This window comes from Microcaecilia unicolor, chromosome 8 (genome assembly GCF_901765095.1).
Source record: "Microcaecilia unicolor chromosome 8, aMicUni1.1, whole genome shotgun sequence".
In the NCBI taxonomy this organism is placed as follows: domain Eukaryota; kingdom Metazoa; phylum Chordata; class Amphibia; order Gymnophiona; family Siphonopidae; genus Microcaecilia; species Microcaecilia unicolor.
This window is the reverse complement of record NC_044038.1, coordinates 116257891-116285241: the sequence shown is the minus strand read 5'-3', so window position 1 is coordinate 116285241 and position 27351 is coordinate 116257891. Positions and strand designations below refer to the sequence as shown.

Sequence of the window (27351 nt, the reverse complement as noted above, 5' to 3'; positions counted from 1 at the left end):
TCCGCTTCCTTAAGCCGAGACACAAGGTGCATGTCTTGGTATTATGCTCCGGGCCGAGGCAACTGGAGACACCAAGCGTGGGTATCGGTTTGCAAGATCTGCCGGCCGCACCGACCACACTTTTTGAATCCGCTCGGGACCCTTCGAGGACATCGACGGAAAAATCGCAGTCGGCGAAGTCAAAGTCGTCGATGGTGGCGGTGGAAAAGCACACCCGAAAAGAAAACGACCGCACGGCCACAAGGCCGCGACGAAGCGCCCTCGCGGCTAAGGACGACGAGAAGACTTTCTTCTTTTTTTTTTTTTTTTTTTTTTAAATCGATAGAAAAAAGCCGCGAACAGGAAAAAAGCCGCGGCTAGGCCGCAATCCGGTTCCGGGGCTGACAGAGAGAGAGAGACGATAACACGTCTCTCTCCAGCGCGGAATAGAAAAAAAACTGAGCGGGAACGGTCGCGCACAGGGCGGGAAGACGGCCCGCGCATGCGCGGTGGGCGTGCCCTGCGTGCGGGACCGCCCGCGAAGTTTTCTTCCGGTTGGTGGGGGCTGCCGTGGACGTCAACTCAGTCGTGAGAACAAGCAGCCTGCTTGTCCTCGGAGAAAGACTTATACGGTCTGTGCCCCGAAGAGGACAGGTACAAATCAAGGTAGGGTATACACAAAAAGTAGTACATATAAGTTTATCTTGTTGGGCAGACTGGATGGACCGTGCAGGTCTTTTTCTGCCGTCATCTACTATGTTACTATGGTCACAACTCTGATGGGACCTCCCGTGCTAGGGCAACTCAGCTACCTGGTATAACTTGTTACAAATGTAATTTACTGAGAAGAGGTATGGCAAGGACACCAATTGCAAGCCTCTAGCACATATGAAAGACCTAATTACAAGTCTCTAGCACAGATACAGCACCTATGATTTATTGGTCAAGGGTAGAGGAGAGGTGGATGACACAGACGTTTAGTGGAGCACTGTAATTTACAAGAATTTATTTTTTTAATGATATATTTTTTTCTTGTTCCAAGTTTTATATTGGTATTCATAGTTACATAATGTTGCCCAGAAATTGTCCTCAGTGAGTGGAAATCAGGAATAGTGCTAAGAGTGTAGAAAAAGAGAAATCCATCTGATCACCGGTACCTGGGCCCTTTAGTACCCCAGTTTCACCACAATTCTTAAGTACGTAATTACTATTCTGTTAGGGAACATATTCTTATGTTATTTGAGCTCTGTTTCAAATCTTAGTTCTCATTCTTTGAATTTTTTCTTTGTTCCTAATGATGTTTCCTTTTTGTGCTCTGAGTCCTTGATTACTAAAGCTACAATCTTTTATAAAAAAATAAAATTAATTAAAAAAAACAAACAGGATTGCTAAAGAGAATTCCTTCTTTGTGGCCACAGGAGGCTTCTTTAGATCTTTGTTTTTTAAAATGTTAGCGTTCATGGTTCTAAAACACTAACTAGGGATATATTTTATTTAGTTGTAGTCAATTACAACTATCTAAATTAGTAAAATTTTGTAACTATTTCAGCATTTATCTTTTCTGCAGTTGAAAAAAGCTCCTCTCTTTTAAAACATTTTTCTTTTGCTTTTTGGAGAGAATTTTAAACTGAGAGCACAGATAAGTTCTTTTCTTTCACCCTCATGATCATAAGCCCCGCGCTGTTCCAAACAGCGCTCTAAAAATAGCGCTGGAACAGTGCGGGGCTTTACCGCACTGATGATCAGAGATAATACATGCAAATTTAAGCAGTGCAATTATCCTTTGACCATGGGGTAGAAGTGCGGGCGAATTGTGCATGAGCATGCGCATCCTCCCGCACTTGTTGGACAGGTCGGGGCTGTCAAAAGCCCAAACCTGTCAAACCCTCATGACAACAGGGCTGGAGGTCCATGGGACCACCAGGCCCCTGTCTACCCCTGCCACGAGTAACGTTAAGGGAGGGCTGGAGATCCGGTGGGTCTCCAGCCCCCCCAAACCCCAGAAAATGGTCCTGCAGTGTTCTAGTGGCAAAACCCTCTCCCACCCTCCACCCCAACTCCCCCCCCCCGGCGTTGTCCGACCAATCCCTGGTGGTCCAACGTGAAGGACATCCCCCTGCCGGCCCCCCTACCTTTAGTTGGAGGGACGCAGCCTGCCTCCCTCCTCTTCCCTTGACGCCACTACAAAATGGTGGCGCCCAGCCTCGCTCATTGCATCCTGGGATGCGCTGGGTGGTGCTACAGACCATGTAACGGGAATCGCTCCCTTACATGGTCTGTAGCCCCGCCCAGCGCATCCCATGATGCAATGGGCGGGGCTGGGCACCGCCATTTTGCAGCGTGTCAACACAAGGAAGAGGAGGGAGGCAGGCTGCGTCCCTCTTCCAACTAAAGGTAAGGGGGCCGGGAGGGGTTTGTCCTTACGCTGCACCACCAGGGATTGGTCGGACAACGCTGGGGGGGAGGGAGTTGGGATGGGCTGGAGGTCCGCTGGACCTCCAGCCCCCATCCCCCCGGTTACTGGGTGGGAGGGTGGGAGAGGGTTTGGCCACTAGAACACTGCAGGACCATTTTCTGGGGGTTTGGGGGGGCTGGACACCCACCAGATCTTCAGCCCTCCCTGAACCTGGGGGGTGGGGCCATCGACCGGAGGTCCACTGGACCTCCAGCCCCCTGTTGGCAGGTTTGCTTTGGGGGGGGGGGGGGGTGCTAGCATGCAACTGCATGCTGGACAGGGCTCACCATTCCTCCCCAATGATCGGCAAACCCTAACACCAGCTCGGAGCTGGCGTAGGGTTTGCCGCGGCCAGCAACGCAAATTTTGGCGCGCTGGCCACTGATCATTGGAGAGGGATACCTAATGCCCTGTTTAACATGCATTTGCATGCTGTTTGCACAAAGAGCCCTCGAGCGCATTGTTTCACGCGCTCGAGGGCTCTAATCATGGGGCGGTAGCAAACGTCAGCGCTAGTATGGCGCTGACAGCCACTAGTGCCGGAGTTTGCCTTTGATCATCTGGGCCTTTGTTCTTGACTGCATGGCTTGGCCTAAATAAATTGTAGGTGTCTGTTTTCCAGAAGGACAGTGAGTTGTACTTTATGTCACGTTTACTTAGCAACATTCCTTTGTTTTCAATTCAATGCTAGAAACTAAACTTTGGTTTGAGAGCACTAAACTTTTCTTTGAAATGAACTGGATTTTCCTGTACTATCTCTTGCTATCTCCTTCTCTGTGTGAGTCTTTGGTAAACCTGCATTCCAGCAGTACTGATAAGGATTAAATTACCTTTGTCTTTAGCCCCAAACAATTAACTGAACAGGTTAGCTGACCTGGCACTGCTTTTGCATCATAAAGGAAAAAAAACAGTTTGCCCCTACTCTTTTCAGTTTTAATCCTACTTGCTCAAATCTACTGTTTATTTGATACTAGCCGTTGAACCCGTTAAAACGGGCTAGTGGGTCGCCACTGCCCCCCCCCCCCCGAGCGCCGTCACCCCTCCACCCGGCCCGTCTCTCGCTATTCAACTTACATCTCCGCAGCAGGCAGATCAGCTGAGCTCCCGTCAGCCTTCCTTCTCTGCCTGTGTCCCGCCCTCGTGTGATGTAACGTCGGCGACGGGCGGGGACACAGGCAAGAAGGAAGGTCAACGGCAGCTAAGCTGATCTGCTTGCTGCGGAGATGTAAGTTGAATAGTGAAGAGATGGGCCGGATGGAGGGGGTGGTGGCAGCGGCGAATCCGGGGGGGGGGGGGGCACCAGTAGCGGCAACCTTGGGGGGGGGGGGGGAGCGGTGGCGACCCTCGGCGGTTCCCTCCCCTTCGCGCAGTTTCCCTCTCGGTCCCGCCCCCCATCATCACAACGCAGGGGCGGGACAGAGAGGGAAGTCTCTACTGCGCATTTGCGAGTGAGTACGGTCCACTTGCCGTTTATATGTTGACAATTCTATGTCACTGTTTTCTTTTGTGTATGTGATTTCTAGATAACAATTTTGTTTTCCTGCTAGGCTTGCTAAGAATTCTACAGTTTTACTTTCAGGACTAATTGGTCCACATTCCAGTATGAAAATTTATGGTGGTTTTCCCCGGCTTGCTTTAAGAAACTATGATGAACATGTGCATGTGTGTCCTAAGACGGACATAGCCAGACCAGTGGAGCTATGGGATCTTTGTAAATTAATTTTTGACTTATTTTCCTTTTTCAGACTTTGAATTATAAATGTAGGCTTTTTATAGAATCAGGGTTTCATTTATACATGGCTATCCCAGATACGTAATATAAATAAACTAGTAAAAAAGGCCCGTTTCGGAAACAAATGAAACGGGCGCTAGCAGGTTTCCTCGTAGTGTGTATGTTTGAGTGATGTGTGTGTGAGAGAGTGAGTGTGTGTGAGAGAGTGACTGTGTGTGAGAGAGTGACTATGCATGAGAGATTGACTGTGTGTGAGAGAGTGACTATGCGATTGTGTGTCAGAGAGAGATGAGAATGGGTGCTTGTGTATCTGTGAGTGCGTGTGTTTCAGAATGACTGCGTGCGAGTGCGTATGACAGTGAGTGTGAAAGAGAGTGTGTTTCACGCAGATACAGTGTGTGTACAGAGATAGAGTGTGTTCCCCCCCTTCTCCCTCCCCCCCACTCTTCCCTTTGCCCCCCCCCTCCCCTATGTTAGTTCCAGAAACTAACCCCCCTGGACTCCCCTGCCACCTGTTCCATCCGTTGGATTCTGCTCCTTCCCCGCTCGGCAATATCAAACAGCATTGCAATGTTCATAACGAATATACATACAACCTCACCAAGTTTCTCTAGAATTCTCCCCATAACACTGAGCTTACGTCCAACTCACACCTGGAAGGATGTGCATGTTTCCATGGCAACTTGCGTGGTCCCGTGTCTGCCACACATCTTTGTTTGCGCAAGTTATTTGCATACTATTTAAAACGAAGAAGCACCTGTTTAAATGTGCAACGCAGGGCTTGTTAATGTACAGCTTGCTACCTATGCCTCTTAGTGCCCTGGCATTTGCAAGAAAGGGGTTGCAAGCCCTGTCTGCTTCAGTATCCCATGACCGCTGCTCAGCTCGCGAAGATAGCCAACAGCAGAGATTGCTAGCAGTACGGAACGGAACGGGCATGGCGCAGCCAGCGGCACGTGAGGGGCTGGCAGATTTCGGCCGAGCCAGTGCGTGCACGGTCACGTCATTGGGAGGCTGTGTGCCGGTCATTGTGCGTCGCTGCCACTGCTGTGTGGCATTGAGTGAGTCAGTTGTTCCCCGGGGGAGAGTGAGAGATACCAGCGGAAGCCACCTCCTCTTTCCCTCCGCCCCGCCGCCGCTGAGCTAGCAGCTCTTACACGCACAACCACTTTCTCTCCCTCCCGTTCCCCTTTCTCCTAACAGTCTCCCCAATGCAGCTGTTAAAATCTCCATTCCTGTCTCTCTGTGCCCCGCAACAGCGTTGCAAACCCCTTTCCGGCGAACAGCTGACCCCCTCTTTCTCCGATGGCCCTGCAGCCCTCCTGCGCCTGTCTGTCCTCCCCTCTACCGCTGCAACTCCCCACATGGCCTGCCTGAATCTTGACCGTGTGTTTTACTCATTCCTCCACCTTTGTTTCGTTTCGCAAGCATGCGACATCGTGACGTCACGTTTGACGTGATCACGATGGACGCGAGGGCGGGGCAAACACTCATGGGCGAATTTTGATATACACCACCACAGATTTAGAACGTTGGGACTTGTGGAGGCTTCATTAGAACGTTGGAGGTGCGTTTTATCTAAAGAGATATTATTTGTAATATACTCCAAAGAGCCTCTTTATTACTTGCAGAAATAAGAAACTCCATGGAGTTTTTAAACAGTACTGTTGTACATTTATTCTACTTCTGGAGTGGCTATGCCATGTTATTAATTTGTGCACATGGGAAGTACTTCACTCTAAGAGACAGTTTTGGTAATTTACTGGATACCATACCTACTTGTATATAACACCATGTTTATTTGCAGGCTATGCCCAGTTCAATAACATGATCTGATTTACCAACTCTTGATTCTTTGTCTTTTGCTTTGTCTGTCTTTATGTTACCCCTTACATATAATCTGATTAAGTGATCTACTTCTGACTTTTTTCCAATTTTGTGGGTTCATACAATCAGTACATATAAAGTTTCTCCACTTATATTTTTTCCTGCATTCTCTAGTAGGCATGTTAACTACTTATATTCTGTCTCTTATCAACATTTTTAATACATTAGTTACAGCTAAAGTGTAATTGTTTTCCACACTCAGTACAGAATTAGGGTATATTTTTCTTTAAAGTATACTTTTCCTTAAAGATAACCTGGATGATATCTTTGCCCCATCTAGATTGTAGAGGCATATGTGCTATATTTCTTGCCTAATCTATGTGAATCTTGTAAAGGACAGCCAATGATGCACTTTGTCTGCCTCATTAGGATTTTTCTTTTTTAAAGATAATTTTTCTTAGATTGGATTCAAAACTTGACATCCACTTTTTAGATTCCGATTAGTATGTTTTTATACAAGGTTAACTTTTACATTAACTGTAAGATTTACTGTAAGGCACCTGCCTGTATTTTTCTGATATGTCTACATGTTACATACTTTTACAATTTAAACTTTGTGATGCAGTTTATTATTCTCATATGGTTTCATTCTATTCCTCCTTGATATCCTTGAGGAATCAGCTGTAGTTTGCCAGTGAGGTTCATCAACATAGGATTGAACACACTCCTGGTGAACTTTTGTTTTGCTAATGTGATTAGTGCTAGGAAACATCTATATCCTGATTTACTTAACGTGATTATTTATTACATTGCATGATATATAGCGAATGCTACATACCTGTAGAAGGTATTCTCTGAGGACAGCAGGCTGATTGTTCTCACTGATGGGTGACGTCCACGGCAGCCCCTCCAATCGGAACACTTTCTAGCAAAGTCCTTTGCTAGTCCTCGCGCGCCGATGCGCACCGCGTATGCGCGGCCGTCTTCCCGCCCGAACCGGCTCGTGCCGGCCAGTCTCATATGTAGCAAGACAAAGAGAAGGGAAGACACAACTCCAAAGGGGAGGCGGGCGGGTTTGTGAGAACAATCAGCCTGCTGTCCTCGGAGAATACCTTCTACAGGTATGTAGCATTCGCTTTCTCCGAGGACAAGCAGGCTGCTTGTTCTCACGACTGGGGTATCCCTAGCCCCCAGGCTCACTCAAAACAACAAACATGGTCAATTGGGCCTCGCAACGGCGAGGACGTAACTGAGATTGACCTAACAATTTATCCAACTAACTGAGAGTGTAGCCTGGAACAGAATAAACATGGGCCTAGGGGGGTGGAGTTGGATTCTAAACCCCGAACAGATTCTGAAGCACTGACTGCCCGAACCGACTGTCGCGTCGGGTATCCTGCTGCAGGCAGTAATGAGATGTGAATGTGTGGACAGATGACCACGTCGCAGCTTTGCAGATCTCTTCAATAGTGGCTGACTTCAAGTGGGCCACTGACGCAGCCATGGCTCTGACATTGTGAGCCGTGACATGACCCTCAAGAGCCAGCCCAGCCTGGGCGTAAGTGAAGGAAATGCAATCTGCTAGCCAATTGGATATGGTGCGTTTCCCCACAGCCACTCCCCTCCTATTGGGATCAAAAGAAACAAACAATTGGGCGGACTGTCTGTTGGGCTGTGTCCGCTCCAGATAGAAGGCCAATGCTTTTTTGCAGTCCAATGTGTGCAGCTGACGTTCAGCAGGGCAGGAATAAGGATGGGGAAAAAATGTTGGCAAGACAATTGACTGGTTCAGATGGAACTCCGACACTACCTTCGGCAAGAACTTAGGGTGAGTGCGGAGGACTACTCTATGATGATGAAATTTGGTGCAAGGGGCCTGGGCTACCAGGGCCTGAAGCTCACTGACTCTACGAGCTGAAGTAACTGCCACCAAGAAAATGACCTTCCAGGTCAAGTACTTCAGATGGCAGGAGTTCAGTGGCTCAAAAGGAGGTTTCATCAGCTGGGTGAGAACGACATTGAGATCCCATGACACTGTAGGAGGCTTGACAGGGGGCTTTGACAAAAGCAAACCTCTCATGAAGCGAACAACTAAAGGCTGTCCTGAGATCGGCTTACCTTCCACACGGTAATGGTATGCACTGATTGCACTAAGGTGAACCCTTACAGAGTTGGTCTTGAGACCAGACTCAGACAAGTGCAGAAGGTATTCAAGCAGGGTCTGTGTAGGACAAGAGCGAGGATCTAGGGTCTTGCTGTCACACCAGATGGCAAACCTCCTCCACAGAAAGAAGTAACTCCTCTTAGTGGAATCTTTCCTGGAAGCAAGCAAGATGCGGGAGACACCCTCCGACAGACCCAAAGAGGCAAAGTCTACGCTCTCAACATCCAGGCCGTGAGAGCCAGGGACCGGAGGTTGGGATGCAGAAGCACCCCTTCGTCCTGTGTGATGAGGGTCGGGAAACACTTCAATCTCCACGGTTCTTCGGAGGACAACTCCAGAAGAAGAGGGAACCAGATCTGACGCGGCCAAAAAGGAGCAATCAGAATCATGGTGCCTCGGTCTTGCTTGAGTTTCAACAAAGTCTTCCCCACCAGAGGTATGGGAGGATAAGCATACAGCAGACCCTCCCCCCAGTCCAGGAAGAAGGCATCCGATGCCAGTCAGCCGTGGGCCTGAAGCCTGGAATAGAACTGAGGGACTTTGTGGTTGGCTCGAGATGCGAAGAGATCTACATAGGGGGTGCCCCACACCTGGAAGATCTGTCGCACTACACGGGAATTGAGCGACCACTCGTGAGGTTGCATAATCCTGCTCAACCTGTCGGCCAGACTGTTGTTTACGCCTGCCAGATATGTGGCTTGGAGCACCATGCCATGACGGCGAGCCCAGAGCCACATGCTGACGGCTTCCTGACACAGGGGGCGAGATCCGGTGCCCCCCTGCTTGTTGACGTAATACATGGCAACCTGGTTGTCTGTCTGAATTTGGATAATTTGATGGGACAGCCGATCTCTGAAAGCCTTCAGAGCGTTCCAGATCGCTCGTAACTCCAGAAGATTGATCTGCAGATCGCGTTCCTGGAGGGACCAGCTTCCTTGGGTGTGAAGCCCATCGACATGAGCTCCCCATCCCAGGAGAGACGCATCCGTGGTCAGCACTTTTTGTGGCTGAGGAATTTGGAAAGGATGTCCCAGAGTCAAATTGGACCAAATTGTCCACCAATACAGGGATTCGAGAAAACTCGTGGACAGGTGGATCACGTCTTCTAGATCCCCAGCAGCCTGAAACCACTGGGAAGCTAGGGTCCATTGAGCAGACCTCATGTGAAGGCGGGCCATGGGAGTCACATGAACTGTGGAGGCCATGTGGCCCAGTAATCTCAACATCTGCCGAGCTGTGATCTGCTGGGACGCTCGTACCCGCGAGACGAGGGACAACAAGTTGTTGGCTCTCGTCTCTGGGAGATAGGCGCGATCCGTCCGAGAATCCAGCAGAGCTCCTATGAATTCGAGTCTCTGCACTGGGAGAAGATGGGACTTTGGATAATTTATCACAAACCCCAATAGCTCCAGGAGGCGAATAGTCATCTGCATGGACTGCAGGGCTCCTGCCTCGGATGTGTTCTTCACCAGCCAATTGTCGAGATATGGGAACACGTGTACCCCCAGTCTGCGAAGTGACGCTGCTACTACAGCCAAGCACTTGTTGAACACTCTGGGCGCAGAGGCGAGCCCAAAGGGTAGCACAAAGTACTGGAAATGACGTGTGCCCAGCTGAAATCGCAGATACTGTCTGTGAGCTGGCAGTATCGGGATGTGCGTGTAGGCGTCCTTCAAGTCCAGAGAGTATAGCCAATCGTTTTCCTGAATCATGGGGAGAAGGGTGCCCAGGGAAAGCATCCTGAACTTTTCTTTGACCAGATATTTGTTCAGGGCCCTTAGGTCTAGGATGGGACGCATCCCCCCTGTTTTCTTTTCCACAAGGAAGTACCTGGAATAGAATCCCAGCCCTTCTTGCCCGGATGGCACGGGCTCGACCGCTTTGGCGCTGAGAAGGGCGGAGAGTTCCTCTGCAAGTACCTGCTTGTGCTGGAAGCTGTAACACTGAGCTCCCGGTGGACAATTTGGAGGTTTTGAGGCCGAATTGAGGGTGTATCCTTGCCGGACTATTTGGAGAACCCACTGATCGGAGGTTATGAGAGGCCACCTTTGGTGAAAAGCTTTCAACCTCCCTCCGACTGGCAGGTCGCCCGGCACTGACACTTGGATGGCGGCTATGCTCTGCTGGAGCCAGTCAAAAGCTCGTCCCTTGCTTTTGCTGGGGAGCCGAGGGGCCTTGCTGAGGTGCACGCTGCTGACGAGAGCGAGCGCGCTGGGGCTTAGCCTGGGCCGCAGGCTGTCGAGAAGGAGGATTGTACCTACGCTTGCCAGAAGAGTAGGGAACAGTCTTCCTTCCCCCGAAAAATCTTCTACCTGTAGAGGTAGAGGCTGAAGGCTGCCGGCGGGAGAACTTGTCGAATGCGGTGTCCCGCTGGTGGAGCTGCTCTACCACCTGTTCGACTTTTTCTCCAAAAATATTATCCGCACGGCAAGGCGAGTCCGCAATCCGCTGCTGGATTCTATTCTCCAGGTCGGAGGCACGCAGCCATGAGAGTCTGCGCATCACCACACCTTGAGCAGCGGCCCTGGACGCAACATCAAAGGTGTCATACACCCCTCTGGCCAGGAATTTTCTGCACGCCTTCAGCTGCCTGACCACCTCCTGAAAAGGCTTGGCTTGCTCAGGGGGGAGCTTATCCACCAAGCCCGCCAACTGCCGCACATTGTTCCGCATGTGTATGCTCGTGTAGAGCTGGTACGACTGAATTTTGGCCACGAGCATAGAAGAATGGTAGGCCTTCCTCCCAAAGGAGTCCAAGGTTCTAGAGTCCTTGCCCGGGGGCGCCGAAGCATGTTCCCTAGAACTCTTGGCCTTCTTTAGGGCCAAATCCACAACTCCAGAGTAGTGAGGCAACTGAGTGCGCATCAGCTCTGGGTCCCCATGGATTCGGTACTGGGACTCAATCTTCTTGGGGATGTGGGGATTACTTAATGGCTTGGTCCAGTTCGCCAGCAATGTCTTTTTGAGGACGTGATGCATGGGTACTGTGGACGCTTCCTTAGGTGGAGAAGAATAGTCCAGGAGCTCAAACATTTCAGCCCTGGGCTCGTCCTCCACAACCACCGGGAAGGGGATGGCCGTAGACATCTCCCGGACAAAGGAAGCGAAAGACAGACTCTCGGGGGGAGAAAGCTGTCTTTCAGGAGAGGGAGTGGGATCAGAAGGGAGACCCTCAGACTCCTCGTCAGAGAAATATCTAATGTCTTCTTCTTCTTCCCACGAGGCCTCACCATCGGTGTCAGACACAAGTTCACGGACCTGTGTCTGCAACCGTGCCCGGCTCGACTCCGTGGAACCATGGCCACGGTGGGAGCGTCGAGAGGTAGACTCCCTCGCCCGCACCGGCGAAGCTCCCTCCGCCGACGTAGTCGGGGAGCCTTCCTGGGAGGCTACCGCAGGCGGCACCGCACGCGGCACCGTCGCCGGAGACCTCACCCCGGGCAATGGGCCAGCCGGCGCCTCGCTCGACGGTACCGGTGGCGCAAGCACCCCCGGTACCGGAGGGGTAGGGCGCAACAGCTCTCCCAGGATCTCTGGGAGAACGGCCCGGAGACTCTCGTTCAGAGTGGCTGTAGAAAAAGGCATGGAAGCCGATGCAGGCGTCGATGTCAGAGTCTGTTCCGGGTGTGGAGGCTGTTCCGGGCTGTCCAAAGGGGAGCGCATCGACACCTCTTGAACAGAGGGCGAGCGGTCCTCTCGGTGCCGATGCCTACTGGGTGCTGACACCCTCAGCGACCCAGAGCTCTCGGTGCCGACACGGGAAGGGGACCGGTGACGATGCTTCTTCGACTTCTTAGGACGAAGCATGTCACCGGAGCTTCCCGGCACCGACGAGGAGGACGTAGAATCCAGTCGTCGCTTCCTCGGGGCCGAGACCGAGGGGGGCTGTACCGCAGGAGCCCTCGGAATGGGGGGAGACCCACCCGAAGACTCACCGCCACCGGCAGGGGAATGGACAGTCCTCACCTGCACTCCAGACGAAGCACCACCGTCCGACGACATCAGCAGCCGAGGAGGTCTCGCTACCGACGCCGACTTCCGATGTCGCCCCGATGCAGAGGGCCGATGCCTCGATGCACTCGATGCAATCGGGGGCGAAGATGAAGGTCCAGGCGCCGACGACGTCGATGCAGTCGATACTCCCGGTGCCGATGCCGACGAAGAGCCCGAGAACAAAACGTTCCACTGGTCTAACCTCGCTACCTGAGTCCGCTTTTGTAAAAGGGAACACAGACTACAGGCCTGAGGGTGGTGCCCAGCCCCCAGATACTGAAGACACGACGCGTGCCTGTCAGTGAGCGAGATTACCCGGGCGCACTGGGTGCACTTCTTGAAGCCGCTGGAAGACTTCGATGTCATGGGCGGAAAAATCGCGCCGGCGAGATCAAAACTCGAAATGGCGAAAATGGCACCGCAAAAATAGGGGGAAGAAAAACTTTGACCGAGGCCTAAATAGGGCCTACCCCGACGACGAAAGAAAACTTACCGGGGCAAAGACTGGAAGTACGGGAAGGGAGAAAACCATAAAGATCTCCTTCCGACACCCTTTTTTTTTTTTTTTAAACGAAGTCGATAAAACGACGCGCGAGGTCAACTTTGGGGCGCGAACGGCGAAACACGACCGTACCGAGCGCAGGCAAAAAAAGACTGGCCGGCATGAGCCGGTTCGGGCGGGAAGACGGCCGCGCATGCGCGGTGCGCATCGGCGCGCGAGGACTAGCAAAGGACTTTGCTAGAAAGTGTTCCGATTGGAGGGGCTGCCGTGGACGTCACCCATCAGTGAGAACAAGCAGCCTGCTTGTCCTCGGAGTAATATATATATATATATATATATATATACTAGGAAAAAAGGCCCGTTTCTGACACAAATGAAACGGGCGCTTGCAAGGTTTTCCACGGAGTGTGTATGTTGAGAGTGTCTGTGAGAGAGACAGAGTGAATGTGTGAGTGTATGAGAGAGAGAGAGTGAGACTGAATGCGAGTGTGTTTGTGAGAGAGTGTCTGTGAGAATCAGAGTATGTCCAGGGCCCCCACCTCCCTCCCAGTTCCAGGGTCGCCCCCCCTCACTCCCAGTTCCAGGGTTTTTCTCTCCCCCTCCCTCCCAGGGTCGTCCCCCTCCCCCACTCTCTCCCAGATCCAGGGTCTCCCTCCCTCCCATTTCCAGGGCCTCCCTACCTCCCAGTTCCAAGGTCGCCCTCCACCGACCTTGCAGTAAGGGGGCATACCTTACTACAAGGTCCCTGCCTCACCCTGTACTCTCATCTGACAGGATTCTGTGACATAGTAACATAATAGATGACGGCAGAAAAAGATCTGCACGGTCCATCCAGTCTGCCCAACAAGATAAACTCATATGTGCAACTTTTTGTGTATACCTTACCTTGATTGTACCTGTCCTTTTCAGGGCACAGACCGTATAAGTCTGCCCAGCACTGTCCCCGTCTCCCAACCACCAGCCCCGCCTCCCACCACCGGCTCTGGCATAGACCGTATAAGTCTGCCCAGCACTATCTCCGCCTCCCAACCACCAGTCCCGCCTCCCACTACCGGCTCTGGCACAGACCGTATAAATCTGCCCAGCACTATCCCCGCCTCCCAACCACCGGCTCTGGCACAGACCGTATAAGTCTGCCCAGCACCATCCCCGCTTCCCGCCACCGGCTCTGCCACCCAATCTCAGCTAAGCTCCTTAGGATCCATTTCTTCTGAACAGGATTCCTTTATGTTTATCCCACGCATGTTTGAATTCCTTTACCATTTTCATTTCCACCACCTCCCGCGGGAGGACATTCCAAGCATCTACTACTCATTCTGTGAAAAAATACTTCCTGACATTTTTCTTGAGTCTGCCCCCTTTCAATCTCATTTCATATCCTCTCAATCTACCGCCTTCGCATCTCCGGAAAGGTTCGTTTGCGGATTAATACCTTTCAAATATTTGAATGTCTGTATCATATCACCCCTGTTTGTCCTTTCCTCCAGAGTATACATGTTCAGGTGAGCAAGTCTCTCCTCATACGTCTTGTAACGCAAATCCCATACCATTCTCGTAGCTTTTCTTTGCACCGCTTCAATTCTTTTTACATTCTTAGCAAGATACGGCCTCCAAAACTGAACACAATACTCTAGGTGGGGCCTCACCAACGATTTATACAGGGGCATCAACACCCCCTGCTGGTCACATCTCTCTCTATACAGCCTAAGAACCTTCTAGCTACGGCCACCACCTTGTCACACTGTTTCGTTGCCTTCAAATCCTCAGATACTATCACCCCAAGATCCCTCTCCGCATTCATACCTATCAGACTCTCCCCGCCTAACACATACGTCTCCCGTGGATTTCTATTCCCTAAGTGCATCACTTTGCATTTCTTCACATTGAATTTTAATTGCCAAACCTTAGACCATTTTTCTAGCGTCCTCAGATCCTTTTTCATGTTTTCCACTCCCTCCCGGGTGTCCACTCTGTTACAGATCTTAGTATCATCTGCAAATAGGCAAACTTTACCTTCTAACCCTTCGGTAATGTCACTCACAAATATATTGAACAGAATCGGCCCCAGCACCGATCCCTGAGGCACTCCACTACTCACCTTTCCCTCCTCCGAGAGAATTTCATTCACCACCACCCTCTGGCGTCTGTCCGTGAACCAGTTCCTAATCCAGTTCACCACTTCGGGTCCTATCTTCAGCCCATCCAGTTTATTTAAGAGCCTCCTGTGGGGAACCGTGTCAAAAGCTTTGCTGAAATCTAAGTAGATTACGTCTATAGCTCATCCCTGATTCAATTCTCCTGTCACCCAATCAAAGAATTCAATGAGATTCGTTTGGCATGATTTCCCTTTGGTAAAACCATGTTGTCTCGGATCTTGCAACTTATTGGCTTACAGGAAATTCACTATCCTTTCCTTCAGCATCGCTTCCATTACTTTTCCAATAACCGAAGTAAGGCTTACCGGCCTGTAGTTTCCAGCTTCTTCCCTATCACCACTTTTGTGAAGAGGGACCTCATCCACAGTTCTCCAATCCCTCGGAACCTCTCCCGTCTGCAAGGATATATTAAACAAATCTTTAAGAGGACCCGCCAGAACCTCTCTGAGCTTCCTCAATATCCTGGGGTGGATCCCGTCCGGTCCCATGGCTTTGTCCACCTTTAGCTTTTCAAGTTGTTCATACACACACTCTTCTGTGAACGGTGCTCTATCCACTTCAATCTCATTTGTACTTTTTCCAGTCCATCGCGGTCCTTCTCCAGGATTTTCTTCTGTGAAAACAGAAGTATCTATTTAGCAAATTTGCTTTTTCTTCATCATTATCCACATAGCGGTTTGCAGTATCTTTTAGTCTCACAAATCCCTTTTTAGTCATTCTCCTTTCACTAATATACCTGAAGAAATTTTTGCCACCCCTTCTTACATTTCTGCTCTCTGCTTGGCTCTCTCATTCTCTCCTTGACTTTGAAAAAAAAAATCTGTGAACCATAAAATTTATTTTAAACAAAGAATTTGCGGAGAGTTAGGGAGTTACCTGTCTGACTGACTGCTGCTGTTTTCAGAGCCAGAGCGTTTCCCTTGGCTCCGGCTGTCAGTGCTGTGCTGCAGGGGGGATCAGCTGGTAAGTGCCGGCTTTGTTTGTTTATTTTTGCAGCAGCATGGCGATTCGGGAGGGAGTCGGTTGGGGAGGAGGGGGAGGTCCATAATCGGAGAGGAGAGGGCAGGTGTCTGAAATCAGACAGGAGAGGGAGGTCTGTGGCAGTGTGCATCAGTCCGTTGGTGTGCCTCGTGCTGCTTTCATGTGGTTGGACAGTGTCTCTGGTGATGTACCAGGAAGTACTGATGTCAATTCATGAGATGGAGAGCACGAATGCCTCAAGGTTTAAGTGCCATGGAGTCAGCTTCAGAACGTTGGAGGTACTTTTTATTATATAGGATATATATATATACACACACATATATACACAGCGCACTCCATTTAACTGCACGTTCGATAAGCGCACACTCTGTTTAACTGCATGCCGTACTTCGGTCCCGTTTTCGGTGCCATCAATTTCTATGGGGACAAGCTTTGGTTTAACGCAACACTGATAAGTGCAAGATTCGCTTATATGCATAGTTTAAGACCGCTCCTCTGCAAGAAAGACTCTGCATAAGTGCATGCACAGAATTTGGAAGCCGATTGGCGTGTGACAACCAACGAGATTTCAAATTTACCACCCCTTAACTGCCACAGGCAGAATAAGCGAAGGAATGTTGTTAGAGTGTACATTGGAGTCGGAGTCGTCATCGCGCAACTGTAAGACTAACACTGGCTGAACAAATAGAAGTTCTTAAAAAATTAGAAAACAAAGTGAAGCATCTAATGCTAAAGAATACGTTGCTCCTCTGTCAAAGAAGGAAGGTTCCGAGATGATAAAAAGGCCCCAATAGCCTTCGGGTGGATCGCAGAGTCTGCAGCGTATAAAGACTGATAAAAGGACTGAAAACGTTGACGAATCAGAGAAGACTTAATCAACACTGTATTCTTCCCATCTCCAATCCGAAGAATAGTACGGTCAAATTTTTGCTGCCTTAACTTAAGGGTCAAGGAACGACCCGGCTTGTTATGATTGAAGTAGTGAAGCTGCCGTTACTGACTCCTAATAAAATGCAATTGAGCCAAATAAATATTGTCTAATCGTAGCCGGAGAGCCTGAATCTGCCGCAAAATAGAGATCGAGTGAGAAGACTTATGAAGATCCTCCAAATGAGCCAATTGAGAGATACAGTCCGCAACTTCCTTTCGCCTGGCCCGAGCCCTGGTACTTGCCTGTTTTAAGAAAAAAACCCTAGTTACTGCCTTCAAAGCATCCTAAACAATCCCCAGAGCAGGACCAGAGTTCAAGTTAGTATCGAGATATTCCCTGAAAAGTGTTCGATAGCTGGCTAAGATCTGGTCCTCCTTCAGCAAGGAAACGTTTAGAGTCCATCTACTGTCCTTGACTTCCTCACATAAGGATAAAAGCTGGACCCAGGACGGAGAATGGTCCGAAATAGTAATAGAGCCAATACCCGAGAGGCAATTTCCCTGAATCAAGGAGATATCAAATAGCAGATAATCAATACGAGAATACGAATCGTGAGAATGGGAATAAAAAGAGTAGTCCCGTTCCTCTGAATGATGTAATTGCCCGACAACGAACACGGCTAATGTTCGGGCCAGGTCAACCAATGCTTTCAAATTTTTCACCTCAATACCCGACACTGCACCAGACCTATCCAAGGCGGGGTCGAATGATGCATTGAAATCACCTCCTACTACCAGTTTACCATAGGGATCAGATTGGACAATTTTACCAAGCCTGACAAAGAATTCACCCTGAGATTCATTGGGTGCATAGACAGCAACCAGGGTAAAAGTTAAGTTATTCAATAATACCTGTAAGAGCAAAAATCTACCAGCAGGATCACGCCCAGTTTTCAACACCTGAACCTGCAAAGAAGAGTGAAGCAAGATTGCTACCCCCTGTTTCTTGGATGCATCAGCGGCAGAGGCACAGTAGACATATGGGTAATGACGATGGGACAAATATTTTTCATGCTCCTTCCTTAAATGAGTCTCTTGAAGAAACACAACCTGAGGTTTGTGAAACGTTAGTTCCTTGAATAGCTTTTGACGCTTTTGAGGAGAGTTCAGGCTCTTGACATTATAAGTCAAGAACTTAAATCCACAATAGTTTAAGGATCAACACGCCAGCATGGGAACACTGATAAAACCTGGAAATCCCACAGCCTCGAAAATGTTGGAGGGAAGAGAGAAAAAAAACAAAAAACAACCCACACCCCCCTCCCACCCCATCACACATAACACCCCCCCTCAACCCAAGGTGACGACAGTCTACCTCGCAGCGATCTACCCAAACGCCCCCCCCACCTCCCGCCAAAACGACCCCACCCCCGTCAACCACCTCTAGACAAGGACCAAGTCCCCTAACTAGGAAAGCAAGAGAAAGAATCCTCGAACCCAAAACACCAATCAGAACCTTACCCCCCCGCATCCCAACCACCGCCCATTCACCCAAAATCAATGAAAAAATTACACACTTGTCCACCATTACCACACACACCCACTCAGCCCCATCTCCCCCCCTCCCAGTATCACATCCTCATACATATCATACTCCGTAACCCACCCAGTGGTAAACGTATCCTGAGTACATCTTATGTGACTGAAGTTATAACCATCAGAACAACGTACAGCTAAGTAGCTTGATTATGAGAACAACCAGACCAAGCAGTCAATTCAGGAAACAGTAGTGCCACTCCTAGACTTGCCAGGAACACATTACCATTGTTGGAGTTTGGCCCGGGTTGTAGTAGCGAGATCCACGGGTGGAATGTCAGTAGTCGTCAAGCCACCGCCATACAAGATCTTCCAAACCTCAGAAAGGAGTCGAATCCGGTGTAACTTCCCTCCTACCGTAAAGGAGAGAGCGAAAGGAAAAGCCCAGCGGTATGGGATCTTGTTTTTTATTAAAATGCCCAGCACAGGTTTCATCGCCCATCTTTGGGACAGCATATGCTGGGATAGATCTTGCAACACCTTAACGTGGGCCTCATTGTAGTCAATGTGTGACACCTGGCGGGCTCACTGCAGCACCTGTTCTTTAGTGGAAAAGGCAGTGAAGCAAACAACAATGTCCCGAGGTCTGTTATCTAATCTTTTTCCTAGGGCTCTGTGCGCCCTCTCAATAGTAATGTCCTCTGTCCTGAGCAGCTTTCCACAAAGCATCTTCACTATCGTGGCAACATCTTCCTTGTCCCCTACCTCAGGGAACCCCCCCGAAAACGCAGATTATTCCTGTGTCCTCGATTTTCTAAGTCATCCACTTTGTACTGCAGGTCCTCATAATATTCAAGCAACTTCGAGAATCGTGAATCAGCCTCGTTCAGCTTCACGTCCTGCTCGTCTACACGCACCTCCAAGTCCTCCACACGCCCGCCCAACTCACACAAGTCAACACTCAAGACATCCATTCGTTCCAGAATTTGTTCTTTGGAAGATTTAATCTCCTCACGAATTTCTGTTAAGTATTTGGGTCTTTGGAAAGACCCCTTTTAGAGAATGTTTTGCCAGCCTCAGTGAGGGAAATAGAGTCAGAATCTGAGAGGCGTGGGCAGACTACAGCACATGGCGCCGTGAGGTCTTACCAGATTGCCGTTCAGAATGACGCTCGCTCTCCTTCCGAGCGGTCGACATGAAAGCCAGGAGATCAAAGATCAAACTCTCAAAACTGACGCCTTGCCCCGATGTGGAATTTAACCCGATTCAAGGGCGGATGGTTGCTGATATTGCTGAGAAAAGGGAAGGGTGCGTCGGAACAACAGACCTAGGCAGCCATTCAGGTTCGTGACGTCACTTCCTCTCTGATAAAATTTGCTTTTTTATATTTTTATTCTGCCTATCACTAACCTACAATTCCTTCTTTAAACCCCAATCTTTAAGTTTCCAAAGAACAGAGCAAAATAGTGTTCACTTACCAGAGAAATGTCCTTTTCTCTCAGAACTTCTCAGCAAGCTCGTTTGGGAGAGGCTGGATTCGGGTCGGTACTACATCACCCTGGGCCTTTTTCTGCAGTCGCTGCTCTCTGCCTCTTTGCCTTGCAACAGGTCATCCTGGTTCCACTGTCCTGCACAGCTTCAGACCCCAATCCTGGTTCCCGCTTAAAGCACAGCTCCCATTTCTAGTCATGTTTCCAGCTTCCAGAACAGCTTCTGTTTCCAGTCCTAGTTCCCGCTTCTAGCACAGCTCCTGCTTCCAAGTCCTGGTTCCAGATTCAGCACACTCTCTGCGTCCAGCACAGCTGCAGCTTCCAGTTTGGGTTCCTGCCTCCTTCGACGCCTCAACTGGAGCTTGCTACAGTTTGTCCCTAGGCAAGCAGGCAGTACTGATCCACTGTGGTTCAAGGGCGCACTCACCCTCAAATGTGACAACTCCTTAGCGTACAGCATTCTAGCACCTAACTTTAGGTAACATATAAAGAACTATCCCCTATATGCTTGAGAACCACTTGTCTGCGGTACTAAACTGGCACTTTATCAAAATTTTTGACTAGGTAAAACAATGAGTTAATTTGAAAATTCAACAGCTGTCCCCTTAACATAGTCCAAACTACTTAAAGATGTAAGATTGGCAAGTGTTAGTCAAGTTTTAACACAAAAAAAAAAGGTTATTTTAAAAAACTTATTACCAAATAGTTCTATTCTGCATTAAGCAGCTCACCTGGAAAGGTTTAACTTTGTTGTGTAAATCTTCATAAAGAACACGCCATGTGCAGACTTCTTCTCGAAGCTCAATAAGTCTCTCTTTGTTCACACTCTCCTTCCTAAATAAAAATGATACAACTCCACTTAGTTTCAGGAACAAAGCATAAATGGTAGGATACATGTACAGCCTTTCCCAGACAAAAAACTACACCACAACTTCATGCAACTGAGAATAGCAGAAAAACAAGATTCACAAATACATAAATCTGACCTTAAATTTTCAATCTCTTCAAGGTACTTCTTAATAGTTTCATTCTGGTCTTCTATGAGGCTCTGAAATTCAGTTGTTTTGAGAAGGTGAGATTCTAAAAATATTTTCATTTCAGCTTCCTTTCCTTCTAGTTTTGTCTCTGCATCCAGTAGCAGCCTTAAATATATAAAAACAAAGAACTTCATTAGCATTACTCAATCTTTGACACTTCATTAGTTACATAGATCAGTGTTTCTCAAGATTGATCAGAGTATGCTCTGTTCATTAGTATTCACTTCTGGTTCTTGAGGGTGTAGAAATATGCTGGCCCTTGCTCTCAGTGAAATACAGGCCAATGGCTCAGGCTAAAGAGCTAGGCCTCTTAAAATCCAAAGATCATCTCTGATACAAAATATATTTCACTGCAGCTCAAGCTGAAATGAGTTCCCAGAGAGCTAGGCCTGTAAAAATCAGAGATCACCTTTGACACAGTTATATTTCACTGTAGCAAGTGCTGAGCTGGCAAGGGAGGGGGCATTTGCTCTTGTCCACAATCCTGAGACTGGCACCTATGAGAAGTCATGAGCAAGTTGTTTTGGCTAATAGAAGTTGATAGAGGGTTAGATGTACGTAGGATGAGAATACCCAATGGGAGGGGGTGAGCTGAGAAGAGCAAAATGACCTGTGAAGTCATCTCACAAGATGTGCTCTGAGCCTATCTTGTTTATACTTAGAGCTTGAGAATATGTGAAGTCACTTCTTATCAACTGATAAGGGCCAAGAGCCCTGTTGAGAAAGACTGGGGTCCATTGGAACCAATAGAGTCAAAATGGTATATAAGGACCAGTCTGAGGGGTATTAACGCAGAAAAGATGAGAGAAGAGAGAAGGCTGGAGACAGATGTGGTGTGAGATGCTGTTTTACCATATACTACTGCTACTATTTAGCATTTCTATAGCGCTACAAGGCATACGCAGCGCTGCACAAACATAAAAGAAAGAAAGTCCCTACTCAAAGGGCTTACAATCTAATAGACAAAAAAATAAAGTAAGCAAATCAAATCAATTAATGTGTACAGGAAGGAGGAGAGGAGGGTAGGTGGATGCGAGTGGTTACAAGTGGTTACGAGTCAAAAGCAATGTTAAAGAGGTGGGCTTTCTGTCTAGATTTAAAGGTGGCTAAGGATGGGGCAAGACGTAGGGGCTCAGGAAGTTTATTCCAGGCGTAGGGTGCAGCGAGACAGAAGGCGCGAAGTCTGGAGTTGGCAGTAATGGAGAAGGGAACAGATAAGAAGGATTTATCCATGGAGCGGAGTGCACGGGAAGGGGTGTAGGGAAGGACGAGTGTGGAGAGATACTGGGGAGCAGCAGAGTGAGTACATTTATAGGTTAGTAGAAGAAGTTTGAACAGGATGCGAAAACGGATAGGGAGCCAGTGAAGCGAATTGAGGAGAGGGGTAGTATGAGTAAAGCGACCCTGGCGGAAGACAAGACGGGCAGCAGAGTTTTACTGCCTGAACTGCTTGTACTTCATTTGGGTGAGATATCAAAGTTAATAAACTATATTTCTTTATCTACTAAATACTGGGATCCTTTCTAATTACAAAGGTTTATACTGCCTTGACTGTGTAACACTGTCATGAGCAGATACCAGGTTGGGGTAATTAAGTACCTAGAGGGGATAGACAATTCTGTCCAGGGTAGTAAAAGGGCCATGGCTCCGCTGTGCAAGAGAGATGGCAGATCTAATAAATAAACAAGGGCCACAAATATTTTGGGTATTCAGGAGGATAGATTTAGATACGTATCAACTTCTACCACATGCAGATCATTCATAGAGACAGCCTGAAAACTTGAACCATTTATGGCCCTCAAAGATCAGAAGTGAATACTACTGTCTGGCTAGTTTGGCTTTGAGATATACGCAAAGTAAGTTGAGTACACTCTAGTTTCAGCAAATGGAGCCTGAAAACCATAGTTTTGATATCACCTTATAAAACCTGTTCATCCTGGTTAACAGAGCAAACCTTTTTCTTTTCTTTTTTAAGAGCTAGTCAGAAGATCCAGAGGTCCTGCAAACTGAAGCAGCTGATCCTCAGAATGAACATACCACATTCAATTTAAGAACAAGAAATCTAAGTAGACTGGAGATAAGGTGTTAACAGTGGTGTAAGCTAGGTGGGGCGCAAGGGGAGCGGCCGCTCCCTCAATCAGTTTTCAAACAAAAATGGCGTCTGCCTCGCCTGCTGCTGACCCCCCACACAGCAGCATGGATTTTATTTTAAACTGTCTTTGCTGCACTTCTTCTCCCCTTTCTCTCATCGTACCAAAACGACCGTCCCTCTGTTTTCCTCTCCTCAAACACTCCCCCCGCCCAAGCCTAGCAGACTAACACCAGCGCTTTTGCTTTCTCTTCCCCCTCGGTTACTCAAACCTGCTTTCTCTAGCAGCCCTCCTTGCTGCTGTTTCTCTGCAGGGATCACTGGCTGCCTGAGTGAGCCGGAGTCTGATGCTTCCTTCTGGTCCGCCCCTCTGACACAACTTGCTGTGTACGCGAGGGTGGGACGTGGCAGAGGGAAGCATTCGGCACAGGCTCAGGCAGCCTGTTAATGCTGCAGGGAAACAGCAGGTGGGAGGAGGAGGAGGAGGAGGGGGGCTGCTAGAGAAAGCAGGTTTGAGGGATGGAAGGGGAGGAGAAGGTTAGATTGAGAAGAGAAGACGGTATCAGCCAAGGAAGTTGGATAAGACAGCCAGGGTGAGTGAGCCTATCTAGCTCATTATATTAAATAAAAATTGAGTATCACTACAACAGCTTAAAAAAATTAGTGTAGCTGGTAGAAACAGCAGTTAAAAGCGCTGTATTTTTTTGCTCATTTTTCTACACTGTTCTACACAATACAGATGAAATTTCAGTGAGGATATCCTGTTTCTTGACGGGTTCATCTTAACTGTTGTAATCTACCTTGGGAAGCCAGGTGTTATAAAGTGGATGGAATATATTGAAATTAAATGGGAGTAAAATTAAACTCTCCTTTCATTGGGGCTCATGGAATCACATCTTCACTTCATGTTTTGTAGAAGGTTACATTTTAGATACAAAAATACACAAAGAGGTGCTGGACTTGGGAAGGTGAGAAGGGGGGGGGGGGGTTAGGGAAGAAGAAGGTGCTGGACTCAGGATAGGGATTGAGGGAAAAAGGAGCAGTGCTGGTCTACTACATTTCTTTCAAAGGGTGGATGAAGGTGAGCCGGTCAATATTGTGTTATCTGGATTTCAAAAGGCATTTGACAAAGTACCTCATGAAAGACTCCAGAGGAAATTGGAGAGTCATGGGATAGTAGGTACTATCCTACTGTGGATGAAAAGCTGGTTAAAAGATAGAAAACAGAGAGTAGGGTTAAATGGTCAGTATTCTCAATAGAAAAGGTAGATAGTGGAGGTTCCGCAGGGGTCTGTGTTGGGACCGCTGCTTTTTAACATATTTATAAATCTAGATATGGGAATAACTAGTGAGGTAATTAAATTTGCCAATGACACTAAGTTATTCAAAGTTGTTAAATAACAAGAAGATTGTGAAAAGTTGCAAGGCGACCTTATGAGACTGAGAGACTGGGCATTCAAATGGCAGATGATGATTTATCTGAGCAAGTGCAAAGTGATGCATGTGGGAAAGAGGATCCCGAACTATATGATGCAAAGTTCCGCATTAGGAGTGACCGACCAGGAAAAGGATACTTTGAAGCCCTCTGCTTAGTGTGCTGTGGCGGCAAAAAAAAGCAAAGGAATGGAAAATAAAAATGAGGATGTTAAAATACCTTTCTATCGCTCCATGGTGCAACCACACCTCGAATACTATGTGCAGTTCTGGTCACCGCATCTCAAAAAAGATATACTGGAATTAGAAATGATACAAACAAGGGCAACGAAAATGATAAAGGGGATGGGACGACTTCCCTATGAGGAAAGGATGAAGCTGCTAGGTCTCTTCAGCTTGAATAAAAGACGGCTGAGGGGAGATGAGTGGAATGAGTAGACGTGAATCGCTCGTTTATTCTTTCCAATAATAGGGGGCCCGCAATGAAGCTACAAAATAGTACATTTAAAACAAATCAGAAAATATTTCTTCACTCAATGTGCAATTACACTCTAGAATTCATTGCCAGAGAATGTAGTAAAAGCAGTTAGCTTAGCAGAGTTTAAAAAAAAAAAAGATTTTTTTTTTTGGGGGGGGGGGGGGGGGGATGTCACGTGATCACCATGGCCAGGAGCAGACGTAGGGAGCGATAGCTCTAGCAATTTCCTCAGTGACCGGCACATAATCAGCTATTTTACCTGTAGCTCTCGAAGACTACGAGTGTGGGGGGACAGAGAACTCCTCCTCCACAATTTGAGACGATAATTAAAAGCAATTATGAAGGAGTATGGCCTCAAAAATACAACAAAAGGATCGAGAGAAGCAGAAACCACCAGAACATAAGATGGCAGATAACCGAGATCCTGCGAGCAACGCGGGGAACAACTTGTGGATGGCGAAGTTGGTGGCAGAAGTGAAAGTAGCAGTTGAAGCTGTGCTGGATTCTAAATTGCAACAACTATTGGATAGAACTGAGGAAGCACACGAGCGCCTAGATAGTATGTGTTTAGAACTTGACGACAGGCTACTTCGTACCTCCGCCCTTGAGTATCAGATGTGGGAGCTGGAAGGGGAACAGGAGCGCATGAGGAAAAAGGTGTCTGGGGGGGATATGATTAGGGGGGGGGGGGGATACATACGTGCTGGCCGGAATGGTCAGACTACAGTGTGAGTGGGGATGTATTGGTACTGGGTGGACCTATTACCTTTCTTTTCTATCCTCCGTGGGTTTTTTTTGTGTGTATGTGTTGGGGTTGAAGAAGTAGAGGGTGCTGCTGAGGAAGATGAGAGAGGAGGGATTCTTCGGGGTCATAGTCTCATTAGGGGAGACGGAAGGTCCTTTATTTTCTTACTACATACATAGATGGGACTAAGTGTATTGGCTGGGCTGCGCCTCGATACAGAATTTTATGTAGAGGTCTTGCAGCAAAGGATGGTATCTTTGGGAGAGATATAACAAGGTCATGAGGAAGGCGATCTATACGTGATGACCTCTAAAAGAGATATGGGGGAGCAGGGTTAGGGGAAAGGTTAATGTTACAGGGAACGAGGGAGCTTTGGTAACCTATATCTTAATTACATGGGGGAGGGGGGGGGACTGGATGGACTTGGTGGAGAAGGAAGGGCGGAACCGATTGGGCTGGAGGCTGGGACAGCAAACTCGGGGTCAAGGGAACACTGAACAGACATATTTGATACATATGGACGTAGGTACATGATGGGATATAAAATATTTTCATGGAATGTGGGGGGGTATTACGTCACCTATTAAAAGGAAAACATTTTTACACAGGTTACATCGGGCAGGAGTCTCTATAGCAATGTTACAAGAGACACAATTAACTTCTAATGAACATCAAAAATTACCCACATGGTGGGTGGGTGATTATGTTGAGGCGCCAGCACAGGGGAAGAAGGCTGGGGTGATGATTCTATTTCATAAAAAAATACATATTGAGAAAAAACTGGTGGAGATAGATCCAGCGGGGTCGCTATGTAATGCAACATGTGGTGATTGATGGTACCTCTACATGTATTAACTTAGGGCCAGATGCACTAAACTTAACGAGCCATTAACGAGCAAGTAGTAAACCCTGGCATGCACTAAAGACTTTTTTCCAACGACGGTAACAGCTAACGAAAATGGAATGCAGATGAGCAAATTGTGTAGAAACCCTATTGTAATGAGAAGCACTAACCTTTTCTGATTGCTTTAACGCTGGAAAATCTAACGAGAGGTCTGTAGCTCTCGTTGGGGCTGCGCGGGATTGAAAAACTGCTACAAAAGTAACAAAAACAAAAAATTGGTGGGGGGGGGAGGGGGGAGTCAAGTGCTCGTCAGGGACGTCCTTCACTCAAAAACAAACAAAAAAAATAGTGCTCCACTTCAAAAAAGATGTCTATTTTGGCTGTCATTCCCCCCCTCCCGAAGACGCTGCGCTTCTCACCCCTCCGATGCGGCTCGATCCAGAGGCCAGTGCAGTCGAGGACACCCATCCAAAAAAAACCCGTCCATTTTGGCCGTCATCCCCCCCCCCCCAATAATAAAAACGTCTTTTTTGGCTGTGCTTCATTCAGCTGAGAGACCTGGAAGTCTCTGAGCCAATCACAGTGCGTTTAGCTCAGCTAAATGCATTGTGATTATTTCAGAGACTTCCAGGTCTCTCAGCTGAGTGAAGCATAACCAAAAGGGACGTTTTTAATATTGCGGGGGGGGGGGGGGGGGGGGGGGGGGGGGGGGGGGGAATGACGGCTAAAATGGACGGGTTTTTTTTTGGATGGGCCTTCTCAACTGCACTGATCGAGCCGCATCGGAGGGGGTGAGCGGTGCGCCATCTTCAGGCAGCACTTGGATGTTTATAGATTAAAGACATTTTTTCCCCCTGAAGCAGCCTGATAAAAGAGAAACAGGAATTATTAAAAACAAGGAATAAGGCCAGTGCCGTAGTGAGGGCGGCTGACACCCAGGGCGGGTCGCCATGCACACCCCCACCTTGGCGCGTGCACCTCTCCCCCGGAGCGCTTACCACTACCATAGAAAATGGGGCAGGCGGGCTGGAGGGCCATT

At 48.3% G+C, this 27351-nt stretch overlaps 1 protein-coding gene across 2 annotated transcripts in view; it reads right to left on the bottom strand.

Moving 5' to 3' along the window:
* HMMR (hyaluronan mediated motility receptor) overlaps positions 1-27351 on the bottom strand; it is a 731570-nt gene that overhangs the window by 127224 nt on the left and 576995 nt on the right. For both annotated transcript variants that reach the window (XM_030213533.1, XM_030213534.1), the window contains 2 exons: positions 20672-20827; positions 20417-20519 (listed from right to left, as the gene is read on the bottom strand). In XM_030213533.1, coding sequence (XP_030069393.1) covers positions 20417-20519; positions 20672-20827 — 259 coding nt within the window. The remainder of the gene's footprint in view (positions 1-20416; positions 20520-20671; positions 20828-27351) is intronic.